The following is a 19558-nucleotide window of genomic DNA, read 5'->3' on the forward strand; positions in this document are numbered from 1 at the left end:
AAAAAAAAAAAAAAAAAAAAAAAAAAAAAAAAAAAAGAACCTTTAAAAGGCAAAAGTCAAACCAGCTGCTTTTTAAATTGATCAATGTGTCATGATTCCCAAAACAAAACATTTCATCAAAAAGCAAGCAAAAGGGCAAGACGAAAGGTCTCAGAAGTTCCTCCCCACGGGCTGGGGTTGACCCAGCTCCCCCCTCCTCCGCTGTAACATCATTTCCTGCACGTTGCACTCATGGAAGAAGCCTCACACATGGCCACGGTCAGGTTTGTTGGAGCATCCATCCCCACTGTGGGACCACCCCACAGATCTGGGGTCAGTGTCTCCCTAACCCTCCTCCTTAGCCCATGTGGTCACTGTAATGGTCCCACTCCACCCAACCCCAAGTCTGAAGGGTCTTTATGGTAAGCAAAGCTGAAACCCTGAAACCTTCTTAGGAAGGGCCAAGAATATCATCTCTGCTTGATTTTGGGGTAAAGGTGGAAGTTCCCTGCCCTAGAGCAGCTCTGATGGCTTGGGGAGACAACATCCAGGTCCCCCCATTTCACTTGTTTATCAGCTAGTTCACTCTGGGAAATCTAATCACCATTTTGGAGTTAATCCCTCAAACAAGCCTTTGCAAATCCCTCCATCCAGAAGTTTATTAATATTAGCTGCTCTCAAGCAGAAGCGAATTAAACGCCTTTACCTCCCGTTCGCCTTTTTGTTTCTCTTCTCCTCACCACTCTTAACGGGAGTGATTCAATTAAGGAAGAAATGACTTCCCAATAAAAATCCCTCCTTGCTGCCTTCCTCCTCCTTTCCACCAAGTGCTGGCTGTGTTTAACTGGGGAAATAAGCTCAGCTGGTGGTGCAGATGGGGGCGAGGGGAGGCTGTGATGAGCGCAGGATCAGCGTGGGGCAGATGGGCTTGGTGCATCCCAGAGATGGAGGGCCCAGGTCCCTGTGATGTGCCAGGGGAAGGTGTCCTGGCCCTGAAGCAGCTGTCCTGGTACCAAAAGTCTCAGTGATCCCAGCTGACATTGTCCCATGGTTGGAAAATCCTCAAAGGATGCTCCAAGTTGGGGTGGTGGACAGCAAAATTGGAGATCTCAGCGGTAACCCAGGCACGTCTGCACACAGGGCATCACCTGAAGGACAACATGATGGGCATATGATAGTACCCGTGGGGTAATGGGGTGGGATGGGGACTACTCCTCTCCCTGGAAATGGAAAAAAAAAGCAGGGATGAAGCTCTCTGCATCAACATTTTCCTCTCCTTTCCAACAGGAAGAAGCCAACGTGTTCCATGGGGCATGTAATCCAGTTAACGGCCCTCCTTGCCTGTTTATCAGCCCCTCCTTGGGCTTTGCTGAAGGGATGGCTGCTCATTAGCGAGGAACGTTAATTAAGAGAAATGAACCCAATTAGCCAGAGCAGAGTGAGCCGCCTCCACCTGCCCACGTGTGTGCAGCGAGCAGCTTTCCAGCCGTGGGACCACGCTGTGATAACTGAGCAGCCTGGGTCCAGATCTGGGGCTCCCCTACCCTCCTGGGCTGCTCCCACCAGAGACACCTGCCCAGGGAGCATCTTTTTTTGGAAATATTTTCAGGGCTTTATGTAAATTATTCGACATGGGGACATGGTTGCAGGATGGCAGAGCAAGGAGGATAAAGCGCCTGGCTCAGAAAAAACATCACTCCTGCTCCAAACAAACCAGAGGTGCATCAAGCCAAGAGCGTTACAGCCCAATTTCCTTGTGGTTTGGGTTTCTTTGAGGCTGGAGTGGGAGAGGAAATTAGGTTTAACTGTTTTACAGGTGAGGCACGTTTCCCATCTGCAGCCTTTCCCTTCCCATGCTCGGTGCTGTCCCACGCACCGCTGTGCTGAGCCTGACCAGGAAAAGCCACACACAGCCACCCAGGAAGGGCATGGTGACATTAATTAGGTCCGAGGTTTTGTTTGTTATCCATTACTTCCATTTTGTGAGATAGGGGTCAGGGTAAGCCCAACACCCTCACCCCAATAATGGTACAAGTGAGCTGAGTTTGGTGCATCCTACCCAGGACAAGGGGGCTGCTCCAAGGAGCAGCAGACACAGATAACAGCAGTTTTAGCAGAAATCTTTCTTTTTTCTTTTCTTTTTTCTTTTTTTTTTTTCCAACCCCCAGCCACACCACTGCAGTCACAGAAAAGCACAGTTGAAAGTATTGCCAAACCTTGACGCGGCTTACTTTGATTTCTTCAAAACAAAGTGAGGTTTCCATGAATAAATTAATCCCTTTCTAACAAGGCGCTTCTTGTCAAGTCCTCCAACACTCACTGACCCAAAATGGAAGCTTTACATTTTTATTTCAAGGGGATTCGGTTCCTAATGACCCAAATTTGGAGCTTAATTACTAGTTTTGACTCACAATGAACAACAAATGGAAGAGGCAGCCACTCTCCTACCACCCGGTCCCTGCTATCACGCTTTAGAAGAGGAACGTGATAACACATCCAGGTGGGGTCATCAGTACCTGCCTCCGAAGGAGGACAAGAGGTGTGTAGGGTTATAAATAGCACAACAAGAGCATGGAAGCACTCTCCTTGGGTTGAAAAAAGTCATTTCTGTCTTTCAGCATGTCCTGGCACAGCAATGATGAAGGCTGCATCCACACGATGCTGCCTCAGGACCTCCCAGCAAGGAGTCCCACCAGTGAACAGCCCATTGCAGAGCAACGGCATGAAAAAAAACAGGTGATTTGTGGTTTTTCATTGATTAGAAGGCACCAACCAAGTCACATAGGACAAGCTTGGCCTTGGACCTACCAAGAGGCTTGGCCAGCCCCCAAGAGTGGATGCAGGTGGGGGGAAGGAGGGGAGCATTGAGCTACCAGAGGGTTTTCCAGGCTCTAGATTTCACCTTTAATGTATTTCAGTGCATGATTCAAGCACATTATCTGCATGAAATGCTGCATTAGCATCAAAATGAGGGGAGTTCTGTTCAATATATTAAAGTGTCTCTGATGGGTTTGAAGGTAGCTTAGCGCAAGAGAGGCATTAAGGAAGTAAATGCCACATTTGTATTCAAAAGCGCTTTCTTTTTTCATTTAAAGCCATTGATGTAAGAAGTGGTGCTTAAGACGGCTTATAAAAGCAAGAGTGCATCTTCGCTATGAGACAAAAAGCCGTGTTTATGGGGAATGGTGAAGGAAAGCAAATAGCCCATTAAAAAAATATATTTTCTTCCAGGCTTTGCCATCAGCTGGAGGAGCAGAGGGCAGGCAGGGACAGGGCCTTCCGGTGGCACCACAGCCGAGAGCCATTTTCTTCCCCAAATCTCCCATAATGCTTCTTTTTGTTGTCGATTTTCTTTTTTTTTTTCTTTTTCTTTTTTTTTCTTTTTTTTTCTTTTTTTTTTTTTCCCCTTTTCAAGCCTGGAATTAGAAGTGTTTTTTTCCATGCTGGTGCAGCATTGCTGCAGAGCCAGCCTCTCACCTCCCTTCTCCCTAGAAAAAAATAAAAATTAGTGACCCCAATGCCTGGCAAACACCCTGTTTATCCTTTCTTTAAAAGTGCTATTTAACTCCAAATTTTGTAATGTATTTTAACTGGGATACCTTTCAGCTTCAAGCCTTAATTTGAAGCTCAGAAGTTAAAGGCCCGTCGAAGCAAATAGCACCAAATGCCTGCTAGGATGGCTTCAGTAGATTTTCACTGAAAATTTTAAGACAACACAGCTCTGCTTCATAATATTCTTAATCCCCAAAATGCCACTGAAATAAAAATGAAGTCCATTTTTCAGCCAACACTGGAAGTTCTGGTCCTGCTCTGTGCCACACTCCTGCTTAGCCCATGATGAATTTTTACTTGCTCTGTTCGTGCTGGACAAGGAGCATTTTAGTTCAAACACTGAGGCTTTTCAGAGCCAGGGTTTTTACTCAATTTGGGGAGATCAAAATGTTTCAGTTTCATTATCTGAAGAAAGCAGAAATTGCACTGAAAGCTCACAGCCAGCCTTAACTCTCCTCATCCATCTTTGCCACCTCCACGGGCAATTAATAATCCCCGTCCTTACAATTGGAGGAAGAGAAGGGTTAAATTAATTGCTTCTGACCGCTTAATGAAGCTGGGAGAGACCCTGGGAAACTCGTCTTGACACTGCCTGAAAATCAGCTGGAGGAAAAATACACTTCTCCTAGCAAAGGTGCATGGCTTACGGAAATACTTTTGCTTCTGGGCTGGCATGGGCATCCCCATCCAACGTCGTAACGTTGGAGGTCATGGCAATGCAACTGCCTGCGACTTCGCCAGCCATGGGGGTGAATTAATATAGGAATATTTCCTATTGGAAATGTTCAATCAGGAATCTTTGCTCCAAGAGGAGCAGTGAGCAGCACAGACAGGGAAAGGTGGGTTTTTAAGAAGTGAAGTTTTGGGGTTGTCCAACAGAGCACCAGAAAACTCAGACACACACCACTGACCACTCACTTCTGATGTCACTCCCTGGACAGCCACACCAAGAAGAAAATAAAAAAAGATAACTTGGAAATTTTAATAAACTCCTCCACCACCCCACAGAGGACATTTGGGCATGCTGTAGGCATTGCTCACGTTCCAGCCCAGCTCCTCCAGGTGAGCCCCAGCCCATGGCCACCCAATGCAGCCCATCCACGGAGCTGGGGGAGCATCCCCCCACCTGGGGACAGCCCCCACATCCCACCCAGGTGCCTTGCTGCCAACTTTCCTCCCCATCACATCCCTTTTTCTCCCTCCTGCCGGCTGCGGGTTGTGACGGCACGGCTGAAGGGAAGGAAACAATGCAGAGGAAATTGATAAGCATGGCTCGAAAAACAGAGAAAGAACATTTGCCTGGGAGAAGCTGTGATTAGAACAGTGTGCGTGTGTGTGCGTCCTTTGCCAGCGCTCCTAAAAATAGAGCCTGGCTGCACAGACTGTCACACACATGCAGACATGCTCTCGCTGGAGCTATATTTATGGGTTGGAGGCAGCCAGATACCATATACAAGCCATACATCCCCCTCCAGTGCTGGCGGGAAGGGACCTGCCTGGGTCCCCCGGGGGATGTCCCCTGGGGAAATCAAGGCCACCAAGGTATGGGGAAAAAAAATTAAAAAATCCCTTCTGGAAGCTCCAAGAGACCATCCAAGCCTGGGGTTGGGCATGGATGGGATTGGAAGGAGGAAGGTCCCACAGCTGCTGAGCAGAGAAAAACTGGGGCATGACCTACATCGCCGGGCTCCTCCAGCCCCCACCGCGTTCGTGAGCCTCGTGATGAAGCAGGGAGGCTTAAAGGGACAAAATTGAGGCATTTCACTCATATTCATGAGGTTTCTGGAGAGGATGTTTGAAGACCGAGGTATTATTATCTACATGTGTCTTCCACAGAGGTCGAGTGCAATTAGCATTATTCAGAGCCGTGCAATTAGCATTATCCACAGATATGTATTTTGGGTGGGAAAATAATTGTTTTTCTTCCCAGAGAAATGTTTCATGCATGGTTTGCTCAGCTATGAGCATTTGGGGCCGATCCCAAAACTGGAGAAGTGCCATTTGCCCTAAGCTCGCCCCTGGAAATGGAGCAAGGGGGAGCAAAGGATGCTTGTACAACTGCAGCTTTTGTTAAAATCAGCCAATTTGGGACAAACTTGAAGTCTCCACAGATCCAACAGGCCCTGGCACAAGTGGGGGGTCCTCATGAAAGGAGCAGGGGTGGGTGGCATGTGTCCCCTTCATCCCTTGTCCCTTTGGCAAAGGCCAGGCACATCACAGCAGGTTTCTCCCACAGTTTGCCATTCCCAGATCATTTCTGTAGCAAAATAAAGCTATTTTCCCCAAACAGAGAGCGGCAACTGCCTTCCAGGACATTTTATCTTCAGCTCCAATATCCTGTTTAATCAGCACGCCGGAGCATCACCTTGTGAAACGTCATTAATAGTGGGTGAGCGAGGTGAGCGTGAGGACCGCGTGCAGGGGATGGGAGCGGAGGATAAACCCCCCCGGGAAGAGTTGCTGCTCGCTGTGAGGACGCCTCTGCTCCGTCTCGCATCCCTCCAGCAATACCAAGGGCTCTCCAGCGAGGCTTTACCTGACCTCCAGCAGCATTTTCCTGCCAGCGTCTTGCACAAATCTCATTAAACCCCGAGGTGCTCAGCAGCTCCGTGCAGCTCGACAACGGCTCCGTCCTGACCCGACTCTCCCCTGTTGTCTCGGCTGGTTATTGAAGCAAAAATCACAGGGCTGCTGGCTCCAAACACGCGGGTCCGGAAGCCCAGGCACAAAGAAACCATTTCTACTCAAAGTCAGGGCACAAAATTGAAAGCAGCAGCGAAAGAGAAGGATCGATTAGGCTTGCTGTGCTGACAGCCACCGGGCTGGACGGCGAGCTGAGGCACCCTGGATCATGCTAATAAATGCAGAGGGGACAGTTCTCATTTGGCTGGGCAAAGACCTAAACTGTACTTGTAAATTAGGACTAGGGTCACTCAGCAAGGCCAGCTCCACAAAGCCCCCCCCCTTTGCCCCTCCAGCCCCAAGCCCACGAGCCTGGGCCAGGTCTCGACCCACGCCGAAGCTCCCCGTGTGGCTGCCTGCAGAAGGGGACAGCACGGGGACTCCCCACAGCATCATTCACAGCAAGCCCACAAGCGGGCCCCGGAGCTAATGCAGAAATTACATTTCCAAAGCACTTCTCCCCAGTGCCAGCTATGCAACAGCATGAAAAAAAAAAGAAAAAAAAGTAATTGTGGTCTCTCTGAACCTGATGATGCACGCCATGCCTTACGGCCCGCTCAAGAGCTGCAGGACACCCAGCGCAGCCGGGGCTCTGCAGGATGAAGCTCCCCAAGCGCAAGAGCACTTGGCAGAAAAACAGCACGAACCCCAAAACTACAGAGTTTAAAGGAAAAAATCACTGTGGGCCCCAGCTGAAGCCAAGCTGTCCAAAGCAGGGCTCAGGTGGTGGATTCATCCCAATCTGTCGTTTATAGGTGAACAAAGGATTATTCGTGGCAGTTATGGCACAAATCCCAAGGCTGATGAAGGTGAGCAGAGCCACCCCCCGGTGTATGGCGTGGAGGCACCCAGGACAGCTCAGCACCCCGGTGTGGTGTCAGTAACACTCAGCATCCACAGAACTTGCTTAAAACAAGCTGTGCCAGCCAGAAGTCTTGTGCAGGAGACTCCTCACCCACTCACCTTTGCACAGCTTCGGTGCTGACCACAGCTTTGCCATCCCTGGCCAAAAAGCACAGCCCTGGCTTTGGCTGGAAAGCTGCTCCTGCTCAGCTGGGGTTCATGGCATGAGGCTGAAGCATCATCACATGGCCTGAGAGCAGGCTGCTTCTCGTTTTGGGGCAGTTTCAGCCCAATTCAGCCCAGACGCATCAGCGTATGAAGCATCAAGGCAAGCAGTAGCTGTATAGAAATGAGATGCCAGCAGGTCCAGAGCTGGCTGCCAGCTCGAGGGCATGGCAAGGGGAGCTGCTATGGGGAAGATTGTGAAAGGAAACAGACCTAAAAGCCAAGCATTTGCTTTATTTTGTGCATATGTGCTGTGCTCCACACGCAGCTGTGCCAGGCCAAAGGCAGCTCCCAGCTGAGTGCTGCTGCTCCTGCTTAAGCAGTGTTAAAGCTTGGGGAAGCAATGGGGAGGGTTAGAAACCATCAGTGGTAAGGAGAAAGCCCCCGCTCCTCTCCTCTGTGCTCACAGCTTGTTGCTGTGCAACCCCTGAATTTGGGGATTGCTCTGCAATCACAGCTGGCAGTCAGAGAGGTGTCTGGAGGATGGGAAAGGTGCTCCTGGTCACAGCTTCTCCCCAGCATCCAAGCCCCAAATCCCTTCTGCTCCCCCCAGTATGTGGTGGGCCTCCAGCCCATCCTCAGAGCCCTTGGTAGGTTCAGCCCCAGATCCAGCTCCTCTGCCCAGGAGCACCAGGTGAGGGTGTGATGGTTCTCAGCTGCCAGGGCGTCCCTTTCACAGCATTCACAGAAAAAAAAGGCTGGAAAATGCAACACAGATGGAGTAGGAGGATGCAGGACACAAGAAACCCAACAATTCAACAAAGGGTGGAGGAGACCAACCCACCCAGGGCTTTGCAGGGTGAAGCTCCCCAGCTACGAGAACAGCAGTAGACCATCTGAAGGCAAGCCCATACTGCTCAGCCCCATGGGGCACAGGATCAGGTCAGCCCTTTGTCCCGTGGGTTAAGGGGAGGCACACAGGACCCAAATAAATGCCACCACATTGGAACAGCCTGGTGAAAAGAGCCCAGGCATGTGTTAACCAGGTCCTAGAAAAAAAGTAACTCCTGTTTTTGCAGCAAAGTATGGGAACTCATTCCTGTCTCTGATAAAAGCCTGGGGCATGGAGGAATGACAAATTTTTCGTGGGAGAAGGAAGACACAGAGCTGCTTTGGTGGATCCTCAAGCCCTGCTCACACTTCCAGACCCGTCAGCCACCACCCAGTCCTTCCCTGACAGCAGGACCGCTGATTCTGCGCATCCCGAAACAGCATTTGCTGATCAGCACTCCTCACTGTTAGTAAAACAATGTGGGGCACTAAAAACCCCTGGGGGAGCCCTGCCTGCCCGAGACAACACACCATTTAGAGAGAAAAACACCCAACTGAGGGCAAAGCTGGTCAGCACCGCGTGATGGGGACATCGGGGTGGGTGGAAGGCAGAGAGGGGAAAGCAGAAGGCAAAAAAGGGACAAGAAGAGGTGGAAGAGGTGGTTTCAAGCCTGAGATACCCAAAGGGCAGGGGGACAGCAGACATCTACCAGCAGTGATGCCCAGTGTCTGCAGAGAGCCCAGGGTTCAGCCTGCTGGCAGCAAGGAGGTGACTCAGGGAGCATCTCCCCATCATTTTGGTGGCTCTGCTGATACACCTGTCCTCTGCTTGCTCTGGGGCTTAGTCACCATTTATTCTTGTGTCAATATTGTCCTTACATTTAACTAGCTCCGTCCCTGGGGTCCCCTTGTCCCCGGGCATCTCCCGATGCCCATGGGCTGCACATCCTTGGAGCCTGTGTGAGCAGAGCACTGCCAAGCCCCGTGTGCTTTCCCAGCTAAATAATTCATAACCCCCTTCTCTGATCTTATGAAGAGCCTGGCCAGCAACCAAGGGTTGTGCCCTGGTGGTGGGGGGCCACCCAACAGATCCTCCTTAGATGCACGTGTGGTCCAGAGGAGGACAAGGAGGTTGGGGTTGGTGTTGGGGTGACTCCCAGCAGAGCACCCCCAGTAAGAGCCGTGGTTTTGAGCTCAGCGTGCTCACTGCTGCCTTTGATCTCCCCTTCATTAGTCTCTCTCCTTTGCTCTTGAGCATAATTAATGCTTCCCTGATCAAAAGCCCTGCCGCACTGAGAGCTTTACCGGCTCATTTTGCCGCATGTTCCCATTAAAAAGGGCTGCCGTGCTTGGGCAGAGGGGAGCAATAAGATGTCTCCATCTGGAGCCTCAAAAATTGACCCACGATCAGATAACCCAACAGCTGCACAACCAAGAAAACTCAGTTCGGTCTCTTTAGAGACACTGTGAGGTCTTAATGGGCTGCCCCACGTTCTTATGGGGTTGTGGAAAGCGACCACAAGTGCCAAGCTCTTGCTCTGGGGTGACCCACAAAGCCCAGCTTGGTCCCTCCATCCTGGTGCTGCCCCCCTGGGGACCATCAGCTGCTGCTCACCAGCACCACCAAGCATCGCACAGCACCCTTTGGGCTCTCAGAAAGCCTTATTTAATTTCACTGAGGGGAACAAAACCAAAATCACCACCCAGTGCCTCCCCAGCCCTGGCCAGAAGCACCTTCCCCTGGGACGCCAGGATTTTGACAAACCCACATTTTCCCTCTCCTTCCCCCCACCTCACCTGCTTTCCCTGCTCCTCAGGACAAAAGGAAACCAAAAGATATTTTTGCCTCAAGTTTTTTTTTTTTTTTTTTTTTTTTTCTTTTTCTTTTTTGTGCATGCATCCCAGCCTTTGCCCCATGCTGCCAAGGTCACCACACCCCGGCGACATTTCCCAGCAGGCGCCCACGGGGCTGGCTTTGGTCCCTGGCACCGGCAGCCTGGCCAGACGTCGCAAAGTCACATAAGGTGACATTTTTCCAAAGAATTTAACTTGCCCTGATAAAAAAGCCAGCTCGAATCCTCCTGGCTGTGTGGACTCAATAATCTTGAAAGTCTTTTCCACTCTTGTTGATTCTGTTCTTACAGAGAAATACTTTTTTGGGGGAACGGGCTCTTTTTGCTGGTTTACAATAAGATTATTTCCCTTGAAACAGCATTTATTTGGGCACAATTTGTGTTGCAGTGGGTTTTACTCCCATTGCAAACAAGGAAACCAAATGGCCGAAAACCCCACAATACCAAACCCCATCATGCCCCTGCAATCTCGGAAACGAACATCTGCACCCCAAAAAAATGAGGTTTTTCTCTTTTTTGCCCCTGCAGCAGATGCATGCGTCAGGACACAGTGCAGGGAAAAAGCTTCATGGGTCAGGGAAATGATAAAAGCCACATTGTAAAGCAAAGAAAAGGCAAAGAAAGAGCTAAAGGAGACACAAGGCAGACACGGAGGAACTTGTATATACAGAAAAAAAAAAAAAACAAAGCACAGAAAATAGGCTGCTCCACACCTGCCTAAGCTCACACTGCTAGGATTAAGTCTTATGCTGCTTAAAGCGACTTCTAACATCAGTTAAGAATAGATTTGAGTCACTCAGCTTCACCGAGGAAGAAAGGTGTCGTCTCAAAGCCCAGGAGAGCTGTCCTCTTGCTGGAAAAGCCTGTCCCAGGCTGGAAAATTCACCCAGCATTAAGAAAGTGACAGATTTAGGCTTTCTGGACAGTCTTGTTCCAGGCCCAATGCTGATTTCAGGAGCATGGGTTATCACTCCCCAGCAGCGTTATAGCAGGAATACAAACAACTTCTTAAAATTGTTTCTGGATTTCCATAACAGCAGAGAGGGATCAGGAGACCAGAGAAAAAAAAAAACTGATTGGCTTTCCTGGTGCAATCCCTCACCCCAAGCTCACCGCTGGGCATGAACGGTTCCAGTCCTCCTCCCAGCTGGGGATGCACCCCCGCACCAAATAGTTTTGACCATTTTAGAGAGGGGGAGACCAGGATATCCCCTTTTTAACAAATTGGGACTTGCACCCTGGTGAGCAGGTACCTACCTTTGGCTGTGCAAAATTGGGGTGGGTACCGGGGGCAGAGCATCCTCCAGGTGCACCTGCACCACCACCATGGAGCACAGACCCGATAACAGCCCAGGAGGCACTTCCATCCCATGCAGCTCGGCCCCAGCCAAAGGCAGGGGCACGCTGAGCACGCACACACGTGTGACTGTGACATGAGTGAGAGCTCAGACACGCTCCAGTGCCGCGTCCCCAGCTCACCCAAACACGCAGCACCCTCCCGCGCGCCTGCCCACACGCCTGCAAAGCTGTTTAAACACACCAGGCTATTTTTCCCTGCAAGTTTTAAGGGAAGAAAAATATATATTGCAGTTGCTTCTATACTTAAGCACTTGGCTCTTAGCAAAGAGAGAGAGAGCAAGGCAGATAGCGGCGGGTAATCCAAGCCTTGTAGCAAACACATCTGAGTGGGAAAGTTTGAACTCGCGTAACTAAGGCGATGCCTTCTGAAGTTTCAGGCATGGCACGGGCATCTCCCTGTCATCTACGAAGCTAAGAAGGCTCCCAGAAAAATTAAATCTTCCTAACTTGGGAAGGATTAGGCAAACGTTTCACATTTTCATCAAGTGTATGGCAGCTCACAAGGAGGGACGGATCTTCTCTAAGCACGCCCGGAGGAGCCGAGCATGGGGCTATAAGCACTTTCTCATTACATCCTATCCACATAGAGCCCTTACAGAATATTTCATGAAATATATATATATATATATATATATATATATATATATCAGCTGTATTTACCTCTATTTTCCCCCAAAGCTCAGAGACAGCCAGATGCATTTTGTCCAGGCTGTCCCAGCAGGCTCCAGACAAAGAGACCAGGGCTGGAGCTTGTGCTGGGTGGCTTTGAACCTTGTGAATGCAGCAAAGACAACTGCAGGGGCCTTATTTTACACCTGGAAAGCCACTCCCCACACCCCATTTTACATCCCATCCACCCCAATGAGGACAGGGCTGGGAGGGAAGAAGAGAGGAGCTGGCCCAGGAGAAGCAGCCCATCATGCAGCCAGCAGGCTGGCATGGCCAAAGCAGGAGCAATGCCAAGGTGATGCAAGGAAAAGGACCCCTTCCCTGCAAAGGGCAGGGAAAGGACCCCAAAACCACTGTTGTAAGACACGAGATGGGATCAGAGCCTTCTGATGCCCACCTTGGCCAGGAGGAAAGCAAACAGCTCACAGCATCAGCCAGAGGAGGAATTACGAGAAAGCAGCAAGAGGGAAAAAAAAAAGGCAAAACACAAGCTCTTCAAAGTCAGCTCCATAAGGTTTGAAGGAACACGGCCTTAATTTCATCAACTGTGAAAAACCCATTAGCATCTTGCTAGAGTCCATTTAAAATATTCATCTGGAGGATATTTTGTGCAGAAGTGCCTCAAAAGCCGCTGCAAAGAATTAATGCTGGCATTTAAACTCCCCTCCCACGGCGGCCACCTCCCAGCGGGTTCAGCAAAGGTGGCATCAGGGACAACACTGCAGGGTGACCCAAGGGATTGCAAGGAGCCCTTTGCTAGCTTTGAAGGAAGAAAGTCCAGAGCAAATTTTGGCTTCATTAAAGCAGGTTTTCCGTCCTGGATGTATTTGTTGTCCCCACTGAGCTCTCAACACGTGGTTCAGGGTCCCCTGCAAACCCAACGCCTCAATCAGGGTACACAACCCTGCAGCCTGGGGACAGCCCCATCCTCCTCCCCACCACCATGAAGAAGATTTGGGGGGCAATTCTTGACTTTATTTTCCCCCCAAAAAAACACCACATCCATGGTCTATTTATTTAACAAAACCCAACTCCGCCACAATGGGGAATTGGAAGGCGAGCAGCTCTCCGCCACAGTCCTTGTGATTAACAAAATATATTATTAGCATCCCAAAGTGAGGTTTGCCAGTGCCTATAAATACAAGCCAGCAGTGACTCAGCAAACCCTCAGCTATTTTTTTATCATATATATTTTTTAAATTATTATTTTTACCCCCGATTTCCCAGGTAGGTGCATCTCGGGGTGCTGGCTCCCAAGGATGCTGCGCGGAGGTCGTCATGGAAACCCAACGCTGCAGAAATCTCAGCCTCTCCACGAGGAACCCGCACCAAATCCCCCCCAGCCCCAGCCAGGGATGCCGTGGAATAGGTTGGCAGCACGGGGAGAAGGAAAAATGGGGGGGGGAGGGGGGGGTGTTGAGCTTTTTAAAGCTATTCCTGGCTTTTAAATCCATCCCTGCCATGTGGCAGGGAAGATTCTCTGTTGTCTCCTATAAGGCTGTGCTGGGAAGCCTGCAGGCACAAAGCAGACTGAATTCATCTACCCATCCGAAACAAATGAACAGCAGAAACATTTGGGGTTCCTAATGTTTCGTGTACATCCCATCACTGGCCTCAGCCAGCCCCAAGGTATAAAACCCTCAGATACATCTTCTGTGATTACCAAGCTTAAAGGATTTTTTCACCTGCTCTGCTAAGCAGGACCCTGGAGCAGAGACAGGCAAAGTTTTCCAGGAAAAAAAAATAAAATAAAATCAGCCCCAAAAACCACAGAATGCTTGGCAACCCCCAAATTTCCATGCTTTTATCCAAGTTTCAAAGAGCTCTTTGTGCCTGGAGGATGCCAGTGCTGTTTCACTGCAACATTTCAACAAGCCACTGCCACTGAAAGGAGATTTGCATTTGGAAACTCCCTGCAATTTTGCTTTTCCATTCCTGTTAAATAAAAGGAAAAATCCAGTTTGAAACCAGCTTTGATAGAAATTTCTGTTTTGGCTAACCAGAGGATCGCTGCGCTCTGCTCGGGAGCCAAGGGATGGCTCAGACACCACAGGGATGGGCACCGGCGGCTGGGAAGGAGCAGGAACCAATTTTATCCTTAATATTTCCAACGTTACTGAGCAGGCTGAGAACTGCCCTTTTCATCACACAATTGCTTTTAAAAGCCAAGTCAGGAAAGCAAATGCTGGTGGCATGTGGTAGAGGCTGCCCCAAGGGAGCAGCTTCACTTTGGAGAGAAACCACTCAAATGCACCGAATTTCAATGGGAGGTGATTCCCGTTTCTTGCCATACTACAAGGAGTTAGAAGGGATTTTTTTTTCTTCTTCTTTTTTTTTTAAAAAAAAAAAAAAGCTTAAGTGAGACACTTCCCACACCCTGGGGATTTGCACTTATTTGTGCTTCTCTATTCAACAAGCAAGGAAACAAATGCAACCTGGGGGAAGCTATCGGTGAGCATCAAGAAACCCTTAGCTCAAAGCCATCCCAGTGATGGCCCCATGGGATGCTGGAATGGCTCTTGCAACCCCCCCCCCCCCCCCAAAAAAAAAAAAAAAAGTCACTTGGGGTCTCCAAAACAGCCAGCACATCCCTAAACCCACTCATTTTATTATTCCTATTTATAGACCTCTCCCCAGCCCAGCCACTTTGGAGCACCTTCAAGCAGAGCTGGTGCCCACGGAGAAAGGACAAGAGCCAGAAACACAGCTAAGGTCATGGCAAAGCTTTTTAAAATGTAAATGAAGCCCAAGGTTGCTTGCCTAATCCTGCAAGCAACCCACGGCAATGAGATTAGCCCAAGGTCCCCTTGGCACAGGTCGAGCCCATCTGCTTGGCATTCTCCTCGCAGAGGTCCCCCTGAGGACAGGACCGAGCCCACTGCTCCAAGGACACCTCCCGGCACAGCCCTGCTCCAGCGCGGTCGTCCTGGCAGGAGATGTCAAGCAAAGGGAGGGGGGAAAAAAGACACAGCTTGGTGCAAATCAGCATTTTGTTCAGAGAGCGTCACTGCTGATGCTGCATCCCTCGAAGGGAAAGGAAAGTGCAAGGGAAGCTGGAAAACCCGATCCCAACGCTTGGGGAAGAGGTTTAGTTTTGTTTTCAGCATTTATTTGGGCAGGTTTGGAGCAGCTGGTGGAAAAATCCACTTTGCCAACAGCCCTGGACCACTTCTGGTGCTCCTCTAAGACCAAGTCTTGCCACAGCCCCAGAAGGCCCCCAGTCCCAAAACCAGCTGCTGTGGCCAAATAAAACTTTTTAAATTCATCACCATTAATACAGATTTCCACTTAATTAAAGTGTAGCAGCAAACAAGCACCCACTCCCAAAAACACAACCACTTGTAGCTAAGGATGGCAGAACTGGTGCCCTAGTGCCTGACCCCCACAGATGCTCTTGGAGGCCGAGCTCTGACTATATAATGCATAATAACAACATATAAAAAGGCCTTCTATTCACCCCGACCCACAGCCTGCTGCCCACCAGCCTCCCAGCACCTCCCCTGCTCTCCCAGGGCACCAAAACCCAGAAACCCAAGGGAAACTGAAACCCAAGAGAAACAGAAACGGGGCAGTGGTGCAGCCATGCAGCACCCAGGGTTTTCAGCCCCACACACAGCACCAGAGCCTATTTCTCCCCGAAAAACATCTCTATCACTCTACCAGAGCCAAAAATGGGAATTTTTGTATTTTTCTCATCTTTCCACCACTGGTGGGCATCCATCAGCACCAGCCCCTAGCAGGCTCCACTACTCTTTCTGGGGTGATTAACAGCCGTTTTGCTAATGAAGCAAAAACCCATTAAGAGCACTGATATATGCTCTATCTGCTCCCTGCCTACTTCACTGCATCCTTCAACACAAGCCCTGCAAGCTTGCAAATGAGGCCAGAAACCCCCAAAGCCCAGGTCCCATAGGGAAGATCCCTTCTCCAGGGTTACTCCACCACTCCGCAGCACCACAGCTTGCACAAAGACAAACTCCCCGTGCTAAAATAAAAAGCCTCAAACCCTCTTGCTCAACCCCCTTTCAGGGAGATGGTAGGGTGCCTTGAAGCCTTTTAGAGCACCCTCCCCAGGTGGGCTGCATCTGGGCTGAGCCCAGCCCTGGGTTTGGGGTTAATTTGGGCCACCAGCTGGGGTGGCTCCTTGCTCCACCACCTGTACAAGTCAGTATACGTTGAATTTCCAGCTCCTCGTGATGGGATATACGTTTTCCATTGGGATACAAAAGTCACTGCAATAGGGCCTTTAGCTCAGCTTCCCAATTCCAAAGCATCCGGGCATGCTCCTACGTCCCGTTGCCAACCAAGCGATCCATTTTAGGGGTCCCACTCATGCTGATGTTCCTTTTTTATGGAAATAATTTTTACCTGCTAGAAGTTGACCCCAAGTTGCCCAGCTTCCACACGTGGCCTGAGCATGTTCCCAGCCTCTGAAGTGAGCAACTCTGTAAACCCAGCACCTCTCAAAAACAATGGTGGTTTGGTCATCCTTGGGCATCTCCCCCCAGAATCCCTCCCAACCTCATTATCACCCCGGGCAAGGACTGGGACTTCACCCCAGGGGCTCAGCGCTCTCCCCAGTGTCTGTGCTAAGCTTCCCAAACATGTTTTGGTGCAGAAAGGAGTTTTCAAGCCGTGGTTTTTGGCACAAGGATGAAGTCCATGGCAGTGTAGGCATCCGATGGGGTTTCTCCTAGGGATGCAGCTGGACAGGTCCCGCCAGCCGAGATGCTGGGGAGGTGTGATGGAGACGGAGCATGAAGCAGCTTTTGAAGCGTTGCTGGGAGCAGAGGCTTCTTAGGGGATTATTTTTGTTCTCTTTTGCTGTTTCTTAACAGATTCTCTGCAAGTTTTCCCCCAGCGGCTGGGACCCGAGGTGCTCCCCGGCTCGACGCTGCCGGCACGCGTTTCTGCATCCCCATCTCTCCGGGCTGATCTTCAGGGAGGGGGGGAATCGGCAAACTGCTGGAAAACCGACCGACACTCCAATCAAAATGCAAAAGAAACAGAAAGAAGCGGCCCTGAAAAGCAGCACCGTTTAATTAGAAATTACATCTGTGCCGGTGAGTCACAGCGGGGAAGCCAGACGTCAGCAAGGGGCACCTGCCAGCAGTGTGACGGTGGCAACCACGACGGTGGCACCATGCGGGAGCCTTTGGCCTCGCTGGCGCTCTCACTGTGGCTTTCGAGGCAGGACGAATGGACGGACAGCCGGACAACCACGGCTTCATCTTGGGGGGATTAGACCCCACCCCCCCCAGGCATCAGGAGAGCACACAAAGAACCACCCAGAGACAGGGTTTGGCCAGAGCTGGGCTCGCAGAGCTCGGTGATGGATGAGCCCCCCCACAGCCCCCACCAACCCCATTGCTGGGATGACATTTTCCCACCGAAGACGTGTATTTTTTTCTTTTATAGCCATTTCTACCAAAACCGCCCCAAAACACGTAGTGTAGCGGGATGCATTTCCCACCCTAACAACCCCCCGACTCACCCGGGCTGGGGACAAGCAGCGACCCCCCCCCCCGGCCGGGCCTCAGTTTCCCCCCCTCGTTTTAAAGGCTTCCCCGGCTCCTTTAAGCCCCCCCCGCCCGCCGAGGCTCGGCCCCTTTCTCTGACACAGCAGCCGCCGGGGCGAGCCGAGCCGGGAGCCGCGGGGAGGCTGCGGCCGGGGCCGGGGCCGGGCGCCCACCGCCGCTCCCCCCCCGCCCCATGGCTCTGCCCGGGGCGCCGGGAGCCGCCCGCCCCCCTCCGCCCCCCCGGAGCCCAGGGGGCGGCCGGCCCTGAACCGGCACCGCCGCCGCCGGTCGGTCCCGGGGGGAACGGGGATGGAGGATGCGGGGAGCGGGGAGGGAGGATGCGGGGAGGGAGGATGCGGGGAGGGAGGATGAGGAGATGAAGGATGAAGGATGAAGGGATGGAGGATGAAGGGGTGGAGAATGAGGGGACCGGGGATGGAGGATGCGGGGAGCAGGGATTTGGGTACCAGGGCTGCGAGTACCAGGGCTGGAGGATGCGGGTGCCACGGATGCGGGTACCGCGGATGCCAGTAGCAGGGATGCGGGTACCATGCCTGGAGGATGAGGGTGCCGGGTTTGGAGGATGCAATCACGTCGCTCCCCACCCTGCTCGCACCCCCCAGGCTGACGGGGTGCCCCCCCCACCCCGCCACTCCGCCTCCACCTCCGCTGCCTTTCTCCACCTCCCGAGGGAAGGGTGGGGGGCATCTGGGGGCAAAGGGGGTGCCCCCGCATTCCTCAGATGACGCTTGGACCCTCTGGGGGAAAGGGGGCTCTGGCTGCCCCCCCTTAAAGCGGAGGGGTCCCAGGGGGGGTGTCGGGGGGGCCCCCCCCCCCCCCCCCCCCCGAGCCCTGCAGGTAACATCTCATCCCTTCCGACAGCAGCCGAGGGAAGGTGGCCCCCGGACCCAACGCAGAAACCCTGAGAGGAGGAAGAGGAGGAGGAGGAGGGGGAGGAAGGAAGACAATAATAATAATAATAATAAAAGGACAAGGAAGAGCTTGGACCGGAGCCAGGAGTGGGGAAAGGGCAACCTGGACCTGGCTGCCCTCTCACCGCCGTGCCGGTAAGTTCCCGGGTTGTCCGTCCGTCCGTCTCTCCGTCCGTCTGTCCACCTGGACCCCGGGCTGCAGGTCTCAAAGCGGGGGGGGGGGGGGGGGGGGGGGGGGTTGTGCAGAGCCCCCCTCCCGCCCCCCGCCAAGCTTTCTGTCTCCGCAAGGGCTGGCTCCCTCACGCTGTCTGTCCGTCCGTCTGTCCCTGCAGGAGGGGACCCCGGGGACACGCGGACCCGGCCCGGAGCCCCCCAACACCGCCCTGCCGAGGAGCCAGCGAGGGCCCAGCGCGGCGGTCAGCGTCACTCCTGGGGGGGCACCCAGCCCCGCATCGCCCTCCCCAGCCCCGGCGAGCAGGAAAAGCGCCAGCCGCTGGATTTTCGCTTCCTGGGACATCCAAGGGACTCTTCCTCCTCCTCCATGGTCCCCCCGTGCCTCCCCAGGGCCGCCGGCTGAGCCCCCTCGGCACCCCGCCCGGCCCCGCATGGTGCGCCCCGACCCTGGAGCAGCCCCCGGCAGCCCCGGCGCTCCCCGCTGCGGCCCGGAGCCCCCCGAAAAGAGCCTCGGTGGCGGGGCGGGGAGGCGAGCTGGGACTCCTTCGGGGCGTTAAGATGGTGAAAGCTCCCCGGCCGAGAGGGGCTGCGCGGACGCCAGGCCACCGGGTTAAGGGGGAGCAGGATGGACAGAGCCCTTGGGGCCGGGAGCCGAGGCCGGTAGGGAAGGATGGACTCGCGGAGCTGCCGGGACAGGCAGCCCAGTGACCCCCCCGGCAGCAGCAGCAGCAGCAGCAACTGTAGCAGCGGCAAAAGCGACGGCGAGAGGGAGAGGATCCGCAGCCGGATGAAAATGGTCATCGGGCAGCTGGAAGGCATCTTGCAGGAGCTCAAGGAGGTCGCCAAGGAGCTCCGAGAGGTAGGAGAGCGATGGGGAGAGGACCCTGGGTGGGAGCCGGCAGCGGGCGCCCCCCACCATCCCCCCTCCCCCCCCCGTGCCCCCCCATCCCAGCCTGAAGCACAGGCACCCTGCCCCTACCAGCCTCACCTCCTAAGAAAT

General features: G+C 52.6%; 1 protein-coding gene and 1 long non-coding RNA gene across 5 annotated transcripts in view; one reads left to right on the forward strand and one right to left on the reverse strand.

Annotated features, from left to right (window-relative positions):
• LOC118172247 overlaps positions 1–18057 on the reverse strand; it is a 35362-nt gene extending 17305 nt beyond the window's left edge. For 2 of the 3 annotated variants that reach the window (XR_004753607.1, XR_004753604.1), the window contains exon 1: positions 13147–17439. This is a non-coding gene — a long non-coding RNA (uncharacterized LOC118172247). Of the gene's footprint in view, positions 1–13146; positions 17440–17934 lie in introns of those variants that run through there. The other variant, XR_004753605.1, reaches the window with a different exon arrangement.
• The window catches only part of INSYN1 (inhibitory synaptic factor 1), an 8700-nt gene continuing 6738 nt past the window's right edge, over positions 17597–19558 (forward strand). Inside the window, exons 1-3 of one of the 2 annotated variants that reach the window (XM_035336022.1) lie at positions 17597–17739; positions 18335–18519; positions 18717–19417. In XM_035336022.1, the coding sequence (XP_035191913.1) occupies positions 19229–19417 (189 nt within the window). In that variant the 5' untranslated portion in view covers positions 17597–17739; positions 18335–18519; positions 18717–19228. The remainder of the gene's footprint in view (positions 17740–18334; positions 18520–18716; positions 19418–19558) is intronic. The other variant, XM_035336023.1, reaches the window with a different exon arrangement.

The sequence above is a fragment of the Oxyura jamaicensis genome, chromosome 10, assembly GCF_011077185.1.
Source record: "Oxyura jamaicensis isolate SHBP4307 breed ruddy duck chromosome 10, BPBGC_Ojam_1.0, whole genome shotgun sequence".
Classification (NCBI taxonomy): Eukaryota; Metazoa; Chordata; class Aves; order Anseriformes; family Anatidae; genus Oxyura; species Oxyura jamaicensis.